This window comes from Chelonia mydas, chromosome 3 (assembly GCF_015237465.2).
Source record: "Chelonia mydas isolate rCheMyd1 chromosome 3, rCheMyd1.pri.v2, whole genome shotgun sequence".
NCBI classification, from domain to species: Eukaryota; Metazoa; Chordata; order Testudines; family Cheloniidae; genus Chelonia; species Chelonia mydas.
Genome location: NC_057851.1, coordinates 111,566,404 through 111,585,236, shown reverse-complemented (window position 1 = coordinate 111,585,236; position 18,833 = coordinate 111,566,404). Strand labels below are relative to the sequence as shown.

General features: G+C 44.5%; 1 protein-coding gene across 1 annotated transcript in view; it reads left to right on the top strand.

Moving 5' to 3' along the window:
* The window catches only part of SYNE1 (spectrin repeat containing nuclear envelope protein 1), a 497,076-nt gene extending 494,737 nt beyond the window's left edge, over nucleotides 1-2,339 (top strand). Inside the window, 1 exon segment of the mRNA XM_043543166.1 lies at nucleotides 1,233-2,339. Within this exon segment, the coding sequence (XP_043399101.1) occupies nucleotides 1,233-1,473 (241 nt within the window). The 3' untranslated portion in view covers nucleotides 1,474-2,339.
* Nucleotides 2,340-18,833: the final 16,494 nt, after the last annotated feature.

Genomic DNA, 18,833 nt, shown 5'->3' with positions numbered 1-18,833 from the left:
GCATTTTAGTACTTGCCAAAACACAGTACCTTTCCATGCCACCTAAATAGTGTACCTAAATCATTCTGTTTGGGTTTCTTAACCTTCAGGCTATCTTTTATCAACCCATCTAACTGCTAAGAAGCCTTTTGGTTGGTCACACATGTAGTAGGTTTCTGACAGGTTGGGTCAAGAGGACAAAATGGGAAGGTTTGTGCAGGGGAGCTGGAACAATTTTTATAGTGGGGGTGCTGGGAGCCATTAAACCAAACTGTAAACCCTGAATATGATGGAAACTGCTTCAAGTAACGGGGTGCGGGAGCACCTCTAGTTCCAACAATTATGGGTTTGTGTCAAAATGGAATTCAAATTGTATCCAGTACTAGAAAGAAGAACTTCCGTGTTATAGGAAAAGCTAAAAATTTCAGTCAGAATTCTCAAATGTGGGTACCTAAAATTAGGCATCTAAATTGATAGCCTGATTTTTGTTTTTCAGGGGTGCAGAGCTCCCACATCTCCCATTGATTAAAAAATTGCTATGGATTTAGATGCTTACCTTCAGGTGTACAGGTCAGGAAATGCTGACCTAAAGGCCTGCCTCCCCATCAGATATTGAGAGTAGGCTGTGACTACCATGGAAGTAATATGTTTTCATAGAAAGACAGCAAGGAAATAAGTTACACAGAAAGGGTAAGAAGTCCATTCAAGTTCAGTAACTTTAACTCCTGATTCAGTGCAAAATGAAGCTATGCTGTACTCTGTGGAGACTGAGATCCCTCTAATCCAACACTGGCATATTATTGCTCTGGTTGCATGACTCATCATGATACTTCCTAAAAGGAAATGCAGTTGACACTTAAAGCAATGGGGTTTCCCTTCTAGACTGTGTGTAGATATTGATTGAGTCAGCAGCTGACATGATAGAATATATTTTGTCTTGTCTAGAGAGTACAATCCATTCATTTTTTCTCATGGAAAATCTTTAATGCAATTAAGTAAGAACGATGGCACTTGAGCTGCCCATGTGCTATTCTTTTTATGATTGATCAGATGTTTTGTTTTCTAATTCCACCAGTGCTAAACAGTAACAGTGTCAGGGTAATGGCATATTCAGTATAAAACACCTCTGGCATTTAAGTATAGAATTTGTATTGACATTAAAATGAATGCTCTGGGAAGAGTTGTTATATTCCAGAAAGCGGTGTCCATTTTGGTAAGGCTTCTGTTTATCCTGTATTGATTTCTTTTCTCAGGTCCATAAGAGGTGGCTCAGATTCCTCCCATTCTGAGACACTGGCAGCTCAGCAGCACCCGTCCTTCTTCCTGAGAGTCCTCAGAGCTGCTCTACCACTACAGCTTCTTCTGCTGCTCTTGATTGGTCTTGCCTGCCTTGTACCAATGACTGAGGAGGACTACAGCTGTACCCTATCGAATAATTTTGCCCGGTCCTTCCACCCCATGTTAAGATATACTAATGGCCCTCCTCCTTTATGAAGCAGTAGAACGGCTATTAAAGTTGGAGAAGCATGTCAGGAAATAGGCCTGTTTCAAATGTTAATGCACTCAACGTGGCAGCTTTATCTATCTATCGTAGCCAATGTTCCCATATCATTCTGCTGGCACTAAATTAATAATGTATCCGTACCAAAATGTGTAATGCATTACGTGAGTAATATCCTTTCAAAACTCACATCCCTGGCACTAAGAAGGCTATGAAATAAGTGAGGGAATTTTCTTTCTCGCCAACATTCTGGATCTTCTGGCCACTTTATATCTGGGTCACTGCCCTGTGCTGTGCATAGCCCAAGGACTTTATACTGTCAAGAGAACCTTTTCTCTGAATGAGTTATTAGCTGATCTTTGTTAAATATACTATCAGTATCTTACAGTATTCAAACGAACCAGTGCTAAGGACATTTGAAAGACTTTGTAACATACATTTTTAAAGAGCTTGTATGGCAATGTACTATTTTTCCTTGTTTTTTGTTTTGGGCATGGTGTTCTAACCTTTTCTTTGGATGCACAGGCTGTAAATCTGAAAGGCACTTTTTTAAGGTTTAAAAAAATGGATGTAATAAATAAGATCCTGGAAGGTTTTATGAGAAAAAAAATATTGAATATCAAGTATAAAAAGGAACCTATTTATGTATGTACAGTTTGCTAAGCCAAGTTTTGTTGGTAATGATTTATTTGCATTTATTATAGATACCATACAATATTTTGTCTACGTGCTTTTTAATGACAATTATAGAAACCTGTAAGTTTAGAATGAGAAATGTATGGTAAAAACAATTATAAGACCATGTATATGCTGCAGTTATCAAAGAAAAAACGTAAAATAAAAAGAAATGCTGTAATAATGAATTGTAGAAGGAATCTGTGGGAATGGGAAGATCTTGCAAAATTGCTGCAGAACAGTATGAGATATGGGAAAGTGTACGGTTATAGAATCAGTGATGAATATAAAAGGCTGTTTAATTATGAATTAACATTTGGAAACTCCAGATTTTTCTAATCTTTCTTACAGTCCATGTTTCCCAAACTGTTAGTTTTATATGTATATACGCTGCTTCCCATACTCCAGTTGTTATTATTACCAGCCAACATTGAAGAAGACTGTTTTTTGTGAGTTGAAAACATTTAAATCTTCTCCATAGCAGCTTGATATAGACTGACATTAAGACTGATATTTATGCTTGACCAATAGCTGAAGTATTGTCATGGAATATACCCAACACACAAGCATAAATAGCAGAAAAACAGAACAAAATGAAAACTCATAAATTTCCGAGAAACATTACAGCAAACTCACTCTCTGATCAGCGGCCGGCTCTTCACATAGCTTATGAGTCATAACTTAACCAAAACAAAATTCTTTTCAAGTTTGAGAAATTGCAGAGTGTTGCCCTAAAGTTATCTCTGGTTTAATAAGTTTTTCTGTTTTAAAAAAAAGCCATTACACATACTGTATATTTTCCCATTAATTTTAGGAACAAATGTTTTCATTTAAAGAGCGAATAGACTGGAGTGTGTAAGCAGAAGGAAAGAAGTCCTGTTTTTGCTGAGCCTGGAGAAAACAAAACTACTTGCATTGTTGATGCTTCTTGAGATTGCCTTTCTGGGTAGCAATGGTTTGAATTGAGACTGATTAGAACTGAGCTATTGAGGCCATTAAAATTATCACCAGTAGGCATCTGAGTTAACATGTGGGGCAGTTCATAAATCTCACAGCAATTGTTCCAGATTCTTGGGCAGATGTCACCGAATTGGATACAGTGGATTAAGGTTTCTTTTCAGCCATACGGATTAGAGAGCTTTTAAAAAAGGAAAGCTGAGATTGTGAAGCACGAGATGGCAACGCGGGCAAGGAAGCGAGCAAATGTTATCTGAAAGCAAGCACACAGCCTGAAATTAATAAACACCATTAAAGTTTTATCTTCAAGGAGTTCACCAAAGAGGGTGCTCGGAAGAGTACACAGACAGCCTCACCTATGACTTCCTAGGGATCAGTACATTCTAATGTACATGAATTAAAAATTAGAGGGAGAAAAAGATTATACAGTCCTATACAGGAGGTAATAGGTAAGAAATTAAGCTTTAAATTAGCCTGCTAGGTGTAGATAGATGATCACCTACCACATTCTCAAGTGGAACAGATGTTTAGAACAAGGTGGGCTCTTTTCCACTCCCATGATTTTCACTATCATTTCTGTTTTGCCAGCTCAGAAACTTGCCTCTCTACCCCTTTTACCGACTGTCACATCTGCCTCCTGCATCTCCAACCATTAGCACAAACTCTCCATTCAAAACTGAACTTCTTGTCCTTCTACCAGCCTTTCCCATCCAGTTGCAGCTTTGCTATTCTCCCTGTCCCTGAGATTTGCAAGCTTCTTGTCCGTGGCTGTCCTCATTCAGTTTTCTTATTGCTTACTCCACAATACCTCTGAATGCTGGGGCCACTTGGGCAAGGCTGGTGTATGGTGACCGTGCAGGAGCCTCTGTCCGTCTAATCTTCTGCTGGAGCTGAGCCTTCCACTGCAGTAGAGGAGAAGCCAGCAGGGACAGTGAAGTCTTCCAGGAGTGCCCTCCCTACCCACATCTTCCAAGGAGGGGAGAACTGTCAGTATCTTCAGAGAGACGACTTGGTTTGCAGTGACTTTTCACTATGTTTAGGGCATCTCTTGATTGGTTCCTCTGGCCTTTAACTCCCAACCCCTGGGCTATGCGGGTGGGAGGGCATAGACTACAGAGAAAATCAGAAATGTGGAGGGAAGAGAGGGTGAAATGGAAACTGGCCAATCCTGGTTATCGTGGAGAGGGAGGGAAGGTGGGAGGGGGAACTATTAGGAAGGGTACAAAGTAGGGCTGCCAAGCGATTAAAAAAATTAATCACAATTAATCATGCTGTTAAACAATAATAGAATACCATTTATTTAAATATTTTTGATGTTTTCTACATTTGCAAATATAATGATTTCAATTACAACACAGAATACAAAGTGTACAGTGCTCACTTTATATTTATTTTTAATACAAATATTTGCACTGTAAAAAAAGAAATTATATTTTTCAATTCCCCCATTGCAAGTTCTGTAGTAGCATCTCTTTATCGTGAAAGTTGAATTTACAAATGTAGAATTATGTAAAAAAATACCTGGATTCAAAAATAAAACAATGTAAAACTTTAGAGCCTACACGTCTACTCAGTCCTACTTCTTGTTCAGCCAATCGCTCAGAAGAGAATGCTGCCCGCTTGTTGTTTACAATTTCACCCGAAAGTGAGAACAGGCATTCACATGGCACTGTTGTAGCTGGCATCACAAGATATTTATGTGCCAAATATGCTAAAGATTCATATGTCCCTTCATGCTTCAACCACCATTCCAGAGGACATGCTTCCATGCTGATGACAGATTCTGCTCAATAACGATCCAAAGCAGTGCAGACCGACGCATGTTCATTTTCATCATCTGAGTCAGATGGCACCAGCAGAAGGTTGATTTTCTTTTCTGTTTTTTTGGTGGTTCAGGTTCTGTAGTTTCTGCATTGGAGTGTTGCTCTTTTAAGACTTCGGAAAGCGTGCTCCACACCTCATCCCTCAGATTTTGGAAGACACTTCAAATTCTTAAACCTTGAGGAAAGTGCCATAGCTATCTTTAGAAATCTCACATTGCTACCTTCTTTGCATTTTGTCAAATGTGTATTGAAAGTGTTCTTAAAACAAACAACATGTGCTGGGTCATCATCCAAGACTGCTATAACATGAAATATATGGCAGAATGTGGGTAAAACAGAGCAGGGGACATACAATTCTCCCCCAAAGAGTTCAGTCACAAATTTAATTAATGCATTATTTTTTTAACAAGTGTCATCAGCATTGAAGCATGTCCTCTGGATTGATGGCCAAAGCATGAACGGGTATAAGAATGTTTAGCATATCTGGCACGAATATACCTTGCAATGCCGGCTACAAAAGTGTGAACACCTGTTCTCATTTTCAGATGACATTGTAAATAATAAGCAGGCAACCTTATGTCCTATAAATGTAAGCAAACTTGTTTTTCTTAGCGATTGGCTGAATAAGAAGTAGGACTGAGTGGACTTGTAGGCTCTAAAGTTTTACATTGTTTTATTTTTGAGTGCAGTTATGAAACAACAAAAAATCTACATTTGTAAGTTGAACTTTCACAATAAAGAGATTGCACAACAGTGCTAGTATGAGGTGAATTGAAAAATACTATTTATGTTTACCATTTTTAGAATGCAAATATTAGTAAACAAAAATAATATAAAGTGAGCACTGTACACTTTGTATTGTGTTTTGTAATAGAAATCAATATATTTGAAAATGTAGAAAAATATCCAAAAATATTTAATAAATTTCACTTGGTATTCTATTGTTTAACAGTGCGAGTAAAACTGTGATTGGGTGATTAATTTTTAATAGCAATTATTTTTTAGATAATTGTGTGAGTTAATTGCGATTAATCAACTGCCCTAGTACAAAGGAATAGTTTTTTAAAAGAATTGTCATAAAATAAGTGACGTCAACCTCAGTTTGATCCCTTATTGCTCCACTTACTCCATTATTTGTCATTATTTGTTATGGGCTAGATCTACTTTAGGTATCTAAATCCAACTGTTAGGCACCCTGAGATCCTCAAAACCCTGCCGCTTAACCCTGGAGGTGCCTGAATTCACTGCTGGTGGACATGTGCAAAGCTGCCTAAATCCTCATGATGCTGAGCAGTTTGGTATCCTATCTCAGGGCCATTGAACCAAACTGTAAACTCTGTATGCGATGGAAACCACTTCAAACTAAGGGGTGTGGCTGCACCCCCAGCACCCTGAGTTCCAGCACCTACTGTGGGGGCTCTTTCTCTTGCTCTGGTTTTTTTCTTTTCTTTTCTTTTGTCTTTTTTGTTTGTTTTTGTTCTTAAGAAAGGGTTGACCAGGCTTAAGCATGGAACTCTTTGGGAGATGATTCATGGCTGAGAATCCCGAGCAGAGGGAGAGACCTTCTGTCAGCCAGGTGCCTAAGGCCCAGATCAATGAGAGTTAGGTTCCTAACTACATTTGAGAATCTGGATGCTTAGCCCTGCTCTTTAACTCTGCATTTCACTCCTGGCTAGCTTAGGCAGCTCCTTGCTCAGCTTGCTGGCTTCAGAGGATCCCTTCCTTAGGCACCCATCTCTCCCTCTGCGTTGTATGAGGAGCCTGGGCACCTAACTCGGGACTGAGTATTCCCCTGGGCAGCAGGGTGCCTTGCAACGCAGAAATACCTTTGTAAATTTAGCCCTATGTGTCCGTACGCTACCTAGTGCAATGGGGATACAAACAGGATTGAAGCCTTTAGAGGCTAACATAAAATCTGCCCTTTCTGTCCCTATGGTCAAATTGCTGGCCTGTGTCTTCATTGCCTCTCCCCTCTATTATTGCCCTCTCAACCGCTCTGGCCTCCTGCTACCTCGCCCCTCCAATCCACTCAACTGTTGCAAATAAAATGATCTTCCTTCTCCCAACCCCTTCTCTGCTCCTTAAATCCTTCTACTGGGTCCCTCTCCATTGCTACATAATATTCAAGCTCCTTGGTCTCCCCGTCATAGTTCAGCCCCACTCCCCTCTGCCTTCTCTCATCTCCTCCTGTCCTTTCCCCGTGCCGCTACACTTACAACACCCTCACGCTTGGCACTCAGAGGCTTGGAGCGAGCCCTCTTATCGCAGGCGGGTTCCTACTGCCCCGTGTCCTGCCATCGTCTTTTGCTTTTCTCGTTGTTCTCTGTGTTTTAGCTCGGGGTGCGGCAGGAAGTTGCTATAGCAACAAAGCCGTGTGGGGCAGGCGGGAGGAAAAGTTCCTTCGGTGCCTACGGGCGTTGGTGCGTGGCTCCATTGCCGGGATACTCTGGCGGCCATTCAGGCCGCATAATAGGACGAACCGTGCCCATAAAGCAGACCCTCGCTGGCGTCGCATCGTTTCCTAGGCCCTCGCTGAGGGAGCAGGAGGGATGCGGGGAAGGAGTACTCTCCTGTGCTTGGTTTGGAGGCAGTAGGGGGGAGGGAAGGGACAAGTTACACCTCCCCGCCCCTCTCCCCCGAATCTCAGCCACAACAGGATGCTGCCAAATTTCTTTCCCAGTCTGCAGGGTAAGAGCCCTTGGGTGACCCCTGCTGGCCCACCACCTCAAGCCCACCAAGGGAGCAGGAGGGCGAAAGCAGTGTTGCCAGCTCTTCGCAGCGACTAAACCTTTAGCTCCTGCTGGAGCCACTCCAGCTTGCCTTCCCCACCTCCCCCTCCCGCCCTGGGGGCTTGGCTCCCCCAGGAGGCACAACAGGGCTCTTTCCAGCCCGACAGGCTGAGAGGAGTTTTCAGGGAGGGGAGAAGGTGTAGCTGACATCATTCTCACGGGACTGGAGGGAGGAACCACCTCCTTCCCTGCGAACAATGGGTCAGTCTGTGCTCTGCTCCGCCCCTGTAACACCAGCCCTGGGAAGGGGGAGAGGGCGGAGAGGAGCCCCTAGGGCTCTGGTAGGTGCAGAGGTGGGGTTGTGGTGGGGTGTGTGCATAATTAATTGCTTAGGTAGGGGGTGGGCAGTGGTGGGGTTGCATAATTAATTACTGGGCTGGAGGAATGAGCAAATGTCTGGGGGGGGGACACTCCATAATTATGTCTGGGCTAGGGGGTGTAATTAGTTAATTATAATTTGGGGGAGAAGGGAGAAGCTCTGCACCATCAGGCAGCCAATCAGAGGTCCTGGAATGAGGCCAATATCATTTTTATACATTTGGGAAAGTTGGCAATACTAGGCTACACGACAGAGCTTTACGGCTGCAGCGCTGCTCGTGCACATGCTCTAAGCCAAGGGAAGAGAGCTCAACCTAATGACTCCAGCCCCCATGAGAGGTGGTAGCTATGGCAGCGGCAGAAGTTCTCCCACCAACACAGCCCTGTCCACATGGGTGACACTTTCATCGCTCAGGGGGGTGGCTTATTCCCGGAGGGACATAACTTATACCAACATAAGTGTGGACATAGCTTAACTGTCACCCAGATGGGGTGGGCGAGGGGGGTTGGAAAATGAAAGGCAGCCCAAAACTCATGATCCAATCTCAGGGTTGGGCAGCCAACTCCAGACTTCTGAACATTTGGGGTTGGCCGTGTTGTCACGTTAAATGACTGTTCCTACTCACCCCTCATGTGTGCGCTTAATCCTGACAGCCGTAAGCCGGACTTCTCAGCCTCATGCCTCGCACCCATCCCCCAAAGAGCCTTGCTTCATTTCCAAACAAAATTAACTACCTGACAGCTGCTCGAACGTGTGCTCTCTGCTACTCTGCCCGTTCTCACTCAACACACAACCGCAGCCTCCCAGTCCTACAAAGCCTGTCCCCACTTCTGGTTAGAAACCCTGAACTTGTTGGTGAGTATAGGGCATACCAGGATGAAGGGATTGGAATTGTTCCTTGTAGTAATGAGAGAGTAAATGTCTGTCTTTCTCTCCCCTGTCCCCCATCTAGACCTGGACAAGTTAGTTCTAGATGTCTGACCATCCACTCCTATTTCCAGCTGCTAGTTATCTCAGAACAAATTGGTGTCCGAAGGGTTAATGGAGCGTGAAGTATCTCAGTAACGTGAGACACGCCACAGCAATAACTCCCCAGGATTTAGCTGGTGTTTGTAGGAGGATTCTGAGGATAAGTGGGAAATAATGAAGCCAGAGCCATGGGTGTGAAATAAACACTTCAAGCATCAGACCCTTCGTGTGAGATGGAAAGTCAGTAATATGGTGCTTAGAAGTGAGGCAGGAAGCAGGGTGAATGGAGATATTGTGAAATCCAAACTGTTGTTTTTTTTCACCTGACTCTCAGGGAACTGGTCAATAGAAGAAAGACCAGAGGAGCAAGAGGTGGCCTAGCTGAGGTTGGACCTATGGATTTGGTACAAACACGGTTCAAATCTTCTGAGTGGCTGTAGACTTCACGATTTTAAGGTTAAAAAAAAAATCTGACTTCTGTGTAATTCCGAGGGGTCTTCTATGCAAGCCCCTGAATATGGAGCTTCCCCTCCCCCATCCCTCCAATTCATGAGTTTCCATGGTTGTCATAGGCCAGTGACTTTGACAGACTATCCCATTATTGCCCCCTCCAGCTAGTAGTGTGTACACCAGCTGGTTGTTGACCTCAAACCCAGAGGTGGCTGCACGGAAGGTGCAATATAAAACTAATTGTTTTTAATTGTAATAGAAAATATAGACCTTGTGGTGCCTCAAAAGGGAGAGCTCTGACTCCCTTAATAATATTATAATTATTCGAATATACTTGATGATAAAGGAGTAGACAGCAGTGACCAGACAAATACAATCTACTTGGTTTGCCAAAAAAGCTTTAAATAAAGTTGCTGAGAAGCAATAAAGGGAAATAAATAATCACAGGGACTGGGTCAAAGGCCTGTCATGGATTAAAAACTAGTTAAGAGATAGGGATCTGAATTATATTACATGGCTGCTCTGAAGAGCAGAGGGAAATGAATAGTGGGAGATCCTAGGGTTCTGAATTATTTAATATACTATTTTATGTGCAAGAGTAAATAGACAAACCTGTTTGGCTTAAAACCAGTGAAGGCCCTGAGAACTAGCAGATGGATTTCACCGCGGTGCAAGATTGAGCAGCACAATGGCAGATTAAATTTAAATTATTTTGTGGAGGAAATACATTATTTTGCTAATACATCTTTTTCAAAAACACTGGTGGGTTCAGGATTTCCAGGGTACTGTGAGCAAAATGGCTTAGGAACAGAAAATAGGCTGATGGATGCTGATGAAGGTCCTCGTTCGGGCAAAACTCCCTTTGCATTTTGAGGCTTTCCAAATATGATTCTTGGTATCATTTTTAGAAAGGATGGGAAATAGCTTCAATACAGCATTGGAATGGCCTCATCTGGAGTACTGTCATCTAAACGCAAAAGCCAATCTTTATGGAGTCGGGATAAGGACAGCTACAATGCTTGGAGCTCCTACATACTGAAACAATATCTAGGCTTAATCAGTCTGGAAAGACCGGGCCGTGGGAGCTAGATTCCACTTCCCAAAAGGGGCAGGCTCCAGGTAGAAAAGAGAGAGTGTTGATTGCAGAAACTGTATCCGTGATCAAATATGCCATTAGAAAAGGAGTACTTGTGGCACCTTAGAGACTAACAAATTTATTTGAGCCACAAGTACTCCTTCTCTTTTTGCGAATACCGACTAACACGGCTGCTACTCTGAAACCTGTAAATATGCCATTGAAACCCTGGCATGGCAGTTTATATTAGGCTGTATTAATTATTGTTGTTATTAATAATGTGGCAGTGCCTACAAGGAGGGCCCATTGTCCTAGGCACAGTGCAAACATATAACAAAGAGGTAGTCCGTGCTCTGAAGAACTATGTACTTTTGTATTACACTGAGGTGTCTGTTCCATCACTTAAAAGGTTGGCCAGTGGCTGGGACAAACACATAAGGTTTTGCAAGATCCCATGAGCACAACCAATACTCACTGATACTTTGGCGTACTTCTGAAGGAGAAACCCCTTAGTGGCTGCTTTTGAGTTTGTGAAATCTACAGGGCCTGATTTTCAGAGGTTCTGGCAAGCCAAAACTGCCATTTATTTCACTGATTAATGCACTACAGCTATTTGTGGTGAAGTTTGTGTCACTGTTTGGGAGCCTGCCTGGGCAATAGGACGGGAAAGTTAAGCTGAGTGGTTCTAGCCCTATTTCAGAACTGGCCATGGGACACCTGAATGACATAATGTGGCAGTCTCCCTAGCCTGCTGTTCGACTGTATTGCAGTGGCTCAGCAGCACCACGGTAGTTAAAACTGTGTCACATTAAAAGAAAAGGAGTACTTATGGCACCTTAGAGATTAACCAATTTATTTGAGCATAAGCTTTCATGAGCTACAGCTCACTTCATCGGATACAGTGAGCTGTAGCTCATGAAAGCTTATGCTCAGATAAATTTGTTAGTCTCTAAGGTGCCACAAGTACTTCTTTTCTTTTTGCGAATACAGACTAACACGGCTGCTACTCTGAAACCTGTCACATTAAAGTTCTGTTTAACAGTCCTCTCAAATTGACATGCTTCGTTGACTTCCTTTGAAATTTGGTATGTTTTAGGCGGGTGCAAGGTAGGTTGAATGACCCAAAATTGTGGTCATTTGAGCTCGGGTCTGCAGAGATAAAAGTTCAAAATAAATAGCCGTTTTTCAGAATGGTTGTTTTTGGGGGTGTGCAGAGCTAGAGATCAAATTATTGATGTGGTGCCAGTCAAAGTGGGCATATTCCCCGTGGTGCTACATGGCACCCAGTAAATCTTTGGGAGACCTAATAGACTCATAGACTTTACGGTCAGAAGGGCCCATGATGATCGTCTAGTCTGACCTCCTGCACAACACAGGCCAGGGAATCTCACCCACCCACTCCTGTAATAAATCCCTGACCTATGTCTGAGCAACTGAAGTAATCAAATAGTGGTTTAAAGACTTCAAGGTGCAGAGAATCCTCCAGCAAGTGACCCGTGCCCCACGATGCAGAGGAAGGCAAAAAAACCCCAGGGCCTCTGCCCATCTGCCCTGGAGGAAACTTCCTTCCTGACCCCAAATATGGTGATCAGCTAAACCCTGAGCATGTTTTCAAGACTCACCAGCCAGATACCCAGGAAAGAATTCTCTGTAGTAACTCAGATCCCATCATAGGCCATTGGGCATACTTAAAGATCAATAAATTGCCAGAATTAGGCTATCCCATCCCCTCCATAAACTTATCAAGCTTAGTCTTGAAGCCAGATATTCCTTTTGCCCCCCACTGCTTCCCTTGGAAGGCTGTTCCAGAACTTCACTCATCTGATGGTTAGAAACCTTCGTCTAATTTCAAGTCTAAACTTCCTTATGGCCAGTTTATATCCATTTGTTCTTGTGTCCACATTGGTACTGAGCTTAAATAATTCCTCTCCCTCCCTGGTATTTATCCCTCTGATATATTTATAGAGAGCAATCATATCTCTAGTCAGCCTTCTTTTGGTTAGGCTAAACAAGCCAAGCTCTTTGAGTCGCCTTTAATAAGACAAGTTTTCCTTGCCTCGGCTCATCCGAATAGCCCTTCTCTGTACCTGTTCCAGTTCGAATTCATCCTTCTTAAACGTGGGAGACCAATACTGCAAACAGTGTTCCAGATGACGTGTCACCAGTGCCTTGTATAACGGTACTAACACCTCCTTATCGCTACTGGAAATACCTCGCCTGATGCAGCCCAAGACCGCATTAGCTTTTTTCACAGCCATATCACATTGGCAGCTCATAGTCATCCTATGATTAACCAATACTCCAAGGTCCTTCTCCTCCTCTGTTACTTCCAACTGATGAGTCCCCAGCTTATAACAAAACTTGTTGTTAATCCTTAAATGCATGACTTTGTGCTTTTTTTACTACACATGTTAACTTCTTTGCTTGCACAGATGTGCAGTGTGGATGGACCCGGCATTCTGCACCCTGGACCCCTCATTTCTGGCCCCACCCCGGAGCCTGTACACCCCTCCCCCCCAAGCCCCAGCCCAGTGAACATGAGTGAGCAACTGAGGAGGGGGGCAAGGTTGTTCGGGAAAGTTGGCAACCCTTGCGAGACGTTTTGTGTGTTTTACTATAATGGTTTTTGTTTTATGGGAAGGCTTATTGGGAACACAGCAGAATAGTCAGCCAGTGGCCTAACCAAAATGTGTCTCATACTGGATGGAGGAGTCAGAGCCTGTGGACTTGTGCATGAGGGTCGGGAGGGACCAGAGAGTATAGTTGCAGCGAAAGAGGGGGAGGAAATGAGGGCGGATGGCAGACAAGCCATGCATTGGTTGGTTGAGAAAAGCTGTATTTTTCTAGCCCATGGAAGAGGGATGGGAGTGGCTACTTCTTGATTTTGGGGCAGATTAATGTGGCATTTCCAAACACTGCTGGTGCAGAGGTTTGAAACTGGTGGCAGGGCAATCCATAGCAAGGGGTACAGGGCCTGGGGAAGAAGTGACGGCTTCGTCTCTTGGTGGACCGATCGCACCAGCCAATCGCGCCAGTCTGTGGGGCCCCCTCAAAGTGCGGTGCCCTGAGCAGTCGCCTCGATTGGCCCTACCCAAGGGATGGCTCTGATTGGTGGTACCTTGACTGCTGAGGGAAAAGCAATATGTGCACTGCCAGGATGGCCATTGTGTGGCTTCTGGGAATTCCTGGATCATGAGATTGCAGCTTTTTGCAGGAGCGCTCGGGGTACACCATGACATGGGGATTGCTGCCGCCAGGCTGATCTGAGTGGGGAGAGGTGGCCTTCATTGACCTCATGTTTTGCCCACTCAGCAGTGTGTAGCTGGTGACTTAGGGTGTGAGCTGCTGGCCATTGTGCTGCACCCCACATGATTTCTGCCCATGAGCTGTCTGAGAGCGGTGCTAGGTCACATCAGCGCGTAGTGTCTAGGCGCTGTGGCAGTTTTCTCTGGTTTGGCTGAGTGTCTGAATAATTGCTACAGTGACAACAGGAAAGTTAGTTATTAATAAACAAAACATGAGAGAGTTCCTGGCTGATCAGAAAATTTGTACTAGAAACAGTACAAGCACTGACACCTCACTGTTTCTCAGGGCTGGGAACAGCTGTTGGGCAGGAGCCCGAACGTGTATGACCGTGCTGATTATGTTAGGAGGTGCTCCATGTTTTGCGCCCTCTGATGTGTTGAATGACGGGAAGAGCTGCATGTGAACGCTCAGGCTCCGGTACACATCATTACAGTGTAGCAGTGTGTAGGTTAAAGAATTAGCAAGGTGGCCGGGGTGGGGGGGTGTTTAGTACCCAGGCTATTGTCAGCCGTGAAGTAGACTATGTGAGGATTCGCACATTAAGTGACAGCGGAGGTTGAGCTGGTGTTCTGTGCGCTGAGTGTAAGGGAGCTGTAACATGGTTCTGTACACGTGCAGAATACCAGCCTTGCTTTGACACTCTTTATGAAAAAAATTAGGGAGGAACAAAGGCAGTTGTTTGGACCTCTCTTCCTTGTCCCTATCCCCGGGCAGAAAATGGGACTTCTCTCTTACTCCCCGCTTAACCCCAGAAACCAGAACCACACCCCACTCCTCTCCTCCCCCGTCTGTGGCTGTGGGGGTGCTGGCCCCCTGTTCCCCCTCCTCACTGCACCTCTGACTCACACCCTCAAACAAGCAGAAAGGGAAGGGTCAGCCCTAGGCAAGCTGGTCTCCTATGCTGCCCAGGCCCCTTAATTACCTTGGCCAGTTCTGAGCCTCCTTGCAGGAACAATCCTCCTTCTCTTGTCCCCTTATCACGTTCCCTCGCACCTCCTCCACCACCACTATCTCCTCCTGGCCCTTCGGCTTTTCCCCCTGCCCACCACACACTGCACCTTGAGGGTATGACAGGAGTCAAACTACAATGACCGTCAGTGGGGTTAGGGGTGCTGGATTCAGTGCCCAAGCCACAAGCTGTGTATTGCACTTTTTGGTCCCACAAGGACTCTGCTGGCACGCTGTAGCTACCTAATGCATGTTAATGTAGTCCAGCGGGGCCCACATGGAGCAGTGAGATCACACCGTGCAGCCTGCACAACCCCAAGAGCACCGCTTGCCTCCCACCAGACCTGCTCTGCATATGTACCATGGGCAGTGGAGAAGAACGTCCCCCGTGGCCATGGTGCTATTTGCTGTGTGTGTTGGACTCCAGCTTCCTAGATTTAAACCTGAATTAGTCATTACCTGTGTAAATCAGGATGCTTCTGGACAGTTAGAGAGGCTTGGTATCACTGCACATGTAGGGGAGTTGGCTGTGTGAGTGTACGCTAGGAGCTGGAACGGCCTGAAGCTTACAGTGCCAAGGGCAAGTGTGAGTGTGAGGTCAAAGAGGGTAGATGGTAGCGAACGGGTGGGGTGGGCAGCCTTTGTTGCGGTCCTTTAATAGTATTAGCTTGAATGCTGTGAATGGGTTGTAAAAGGTGGTGGTGACAAGCTTGTTCATTTCAGCAACTGTGGGTTGGCAGAGTAAAGGTGTTAAGGGGGGGGGGGGCGGGCGTGATGGGATTGATGTAACGCTGCCCTCTGTCAGCACTGCCCCAAAGGCAATCTTAACTGTGCAGTGTCTGCTCTTCAGCCGATTTTGGTCAACTCAGCGTTCTGCAAGGGGATGCCCGCCCCACCCCCCACTACCCGCTAACTGCGCGTTCATGGAGGGTTTAGCCACATGCACTGACATTTCAAATAATGATTTGGGACTGGCACCATGACGGGCTTGACACTGAGCCACAGACCGTTCTGTTCACATCCCCGGCTGTGCTGTAGTCAGTGAAGTATGCAGAAGCACTTGCAGCCCTAAGCATGCTGTGTCCAGTGCCAGCAGCCAGGAGCAGGAGCACTGGTTGCCCCACTGCCAACTCAGGTTTGGTCTCATGACCTGGCCACCATGAGGGAGGGGCCATGTGACCAAACTTGAGTGAGTGGCATTGTGACCCCAAACACAGGGGGAGGGGACACTGCTCAGATATGTCTCTGTGGCCCCTCCATCATGATGAAAAGGCCATGGGGTCCAAAATTGAGAGAGTGGTGCCATGATGGAGTGAAAGAAATGGGGTGGGAGGCAGTTGCAACACTGCTCACTCAACTTTGGCACCCGTCACAATGGAGGGGGCACAGGGCCAAACCTGAGTAAGCATCTGAGTGGGGTGGTCAGCACTGCTCCTCTTTAGTGCTGCTGTGGGCACAGCCCCTGCCCCAGGGCTCCCTGCCCCCAGCATTATCCTGCTTGCCACATCCCAGTGAGTGAGGAAAGTAACAATGCATCAGAATGGGGGGGGTTGGAATGCAGGGACTGAGCTTGGTATGGACTTGGGTGGGTGAGGAGCTAAGGCCAGGGGCTGCACCATGGCTGGCTCCACAGAGGTTGATGGGGAAAATTTCTTAGATTGCTAATTTGGTTCACAGACTTCCAGGGCCAATCTAATTCATTTTCAGGGATCAAATTACATCCCATTTGTGATTTACAAATATAGGGTCAGATTGATCAAATGGATAGATAAAACTAGATGCTGCCAGTGAGTGCCCCTAGATTGTGAGCCAATCCTCTGATGTGAGATGAACTGAAGTAATATGTCCGTTGGCTTATGAGTTTGATCACATACAGATGTGCAATCAACCTAAATCCCTGGCAAAGCCTTCACGCATCCCAAGGCGCATGTGTGAGGATGACTGTGTGTGGGGAATAACTGAGGCAGTGTTGCCTAGTGAATAGAGCACTGGACTAGAACTCAGGAGACCTGAATTCTATTCCCAGCTCTGCCACAGGCCTGCTGCACAACTTTGGGCAAGTTATGTCCCCCTATGTGCATCAGTTTCCCCACCTGTAAAATAGGGATAAGGATGCTGATCTTCTTTCTAAATCATTTTGAGATCTGCTGATAAAAAGCACTTTAAATGATCTGGGTATGATGTTATTCACAACCTGGTTTTTGATCTCTAAATGCAGTATTGGTAAAATGTATGTTTGGTTGTTTGGGGAGATCCGGGGGAGGGACCACTGCTGATTTCTGCTAGAAAAGCCCAATGCTGGCCCTCAAAGATCCAAAGCTTCCTTTTAAAACAAATAGCTCATATGCAATAATGCTGGGCAAGCTGCAGAATGATCTGTTACTCATATGTAGAAAACATGCTACGGATTGTGACCAAATTATTGATAATATTCCAGGGATAATACATGTATTGGTTCCTATGCTGGTCTACGTACAATGAAAAATTACATTGCTTAGAAGCCAAAATGAAGCACTGCGCAGCAGGGAAAAATATAATCCAAAAATAGACCCATAGAGTGGGCTTCACAAAGGCACCTAATTTCTGTTGATTTCAATCTAAAATTAATTTAAATCAATGGGAGTTAGGAACCTAAATACCTTTGTGAATCCCACCCTTACTGAATGTACAGGCTCACAATCAGAGAGCCAATAGTCCCTTCCAGAAGTAGCACTGCAAACAGATTTTCAAAAATATCACAGCACAGAATCTAATCTAATATACGTTTTGCTGCTTTGATTTTGCTCAGAGACCCACAATTATTTTGAGGCTATACCTGTATGTTTTTTGCAAAGGGTAAAGTCTTCACTAGGAAAAAGATGTGTTCTTACCTGGTATTAGCAAACACAAGATAACACCTGAGTTTTCACTCTAGGCTCCTCTGCAGTCTTTACCTTGACCTGCTAAAAGGTAGTGAAAACTATGAACGACCTTGTCTTCGCTAGGATGCACTTAGTAATACTTGGTAAGGGCAGACCTTTTGGTAAAGAGGCATCCTGAGAGTTCAGTTAGGCATGAATACTCCCATGAAGTAGAAGAATCTAGACTTGGCTAGACTGTGGAAATAAATGTGTTTTGAACATTTCTTAACAAGTGCCGACAGACAGTGATCTTTAAAAAATGTATATGCTAGTTGTGATTAACCCATCCCTATTTAGTCATTTAGCATCTAGTGCAGACAAACAGCCTGTAAAACACAATCTATTTGATGAGCATGCCTCCTGACTCTGGAAAAAGGGAGAGTGCTGCAGAGTGCTAAGCGAGTGGCAGTACAGGGAAGTTGCCTAAACCCTATGACATGAAGGACTGATTCAGCAGCATCTAATAACAGCCATAAGGGTTTCTCTTCAGCCTCCAAGTGCTCAAAGATGGTGCAGCCCATAGCCACATTTTAGGACTCTGCAGGCAACAGGTTGAGCGTCCATGCTCTGGCAGGAGCCCTGACTCTCAACAGATACAGACAAACATGCACACAGGCAATGCAAGGCCTTTGGAAGTGGGCAGTACCATAGGAGAATTCAAGAGGTCTTTTCTCTTTTCCCTGCAATGAAGGCAAAACTCCTGTTTTTTTGCAAATGCACTTTCTGGCCTTAGAACACGCACTTAAACAAATGTAATAGGGACATTTTTTTATTAATCTAAATGGTTACCCATCATCTAGCTAGTCATCAAGAGGCAACAGGCAGAAAAAGCAGTTTTAAAAACTATCCAGCAGACCATGTTTTATTTAATTCTTTATTTTGACATCAAATAGCTTGAGAAAATCTTGGACAGGTAAAGTATGCTGCTGGATTTTTTTTTTTTAACGTCTTTTGTAACATTTGTTTCAAGGTGCAAAAGAGGTTTACATGTGTGTTTCATGTTACATAGCAAAACTTTAACAAAACAAGAAGACGTCAAAAACAGTATACGCATCAGCAGAATAATCCAACAAATACATTATGGCACTTGAGCCTTGTACTAAAGAAAGGGCTCTACAATGAAAAGATAGGTAGTGCACAAA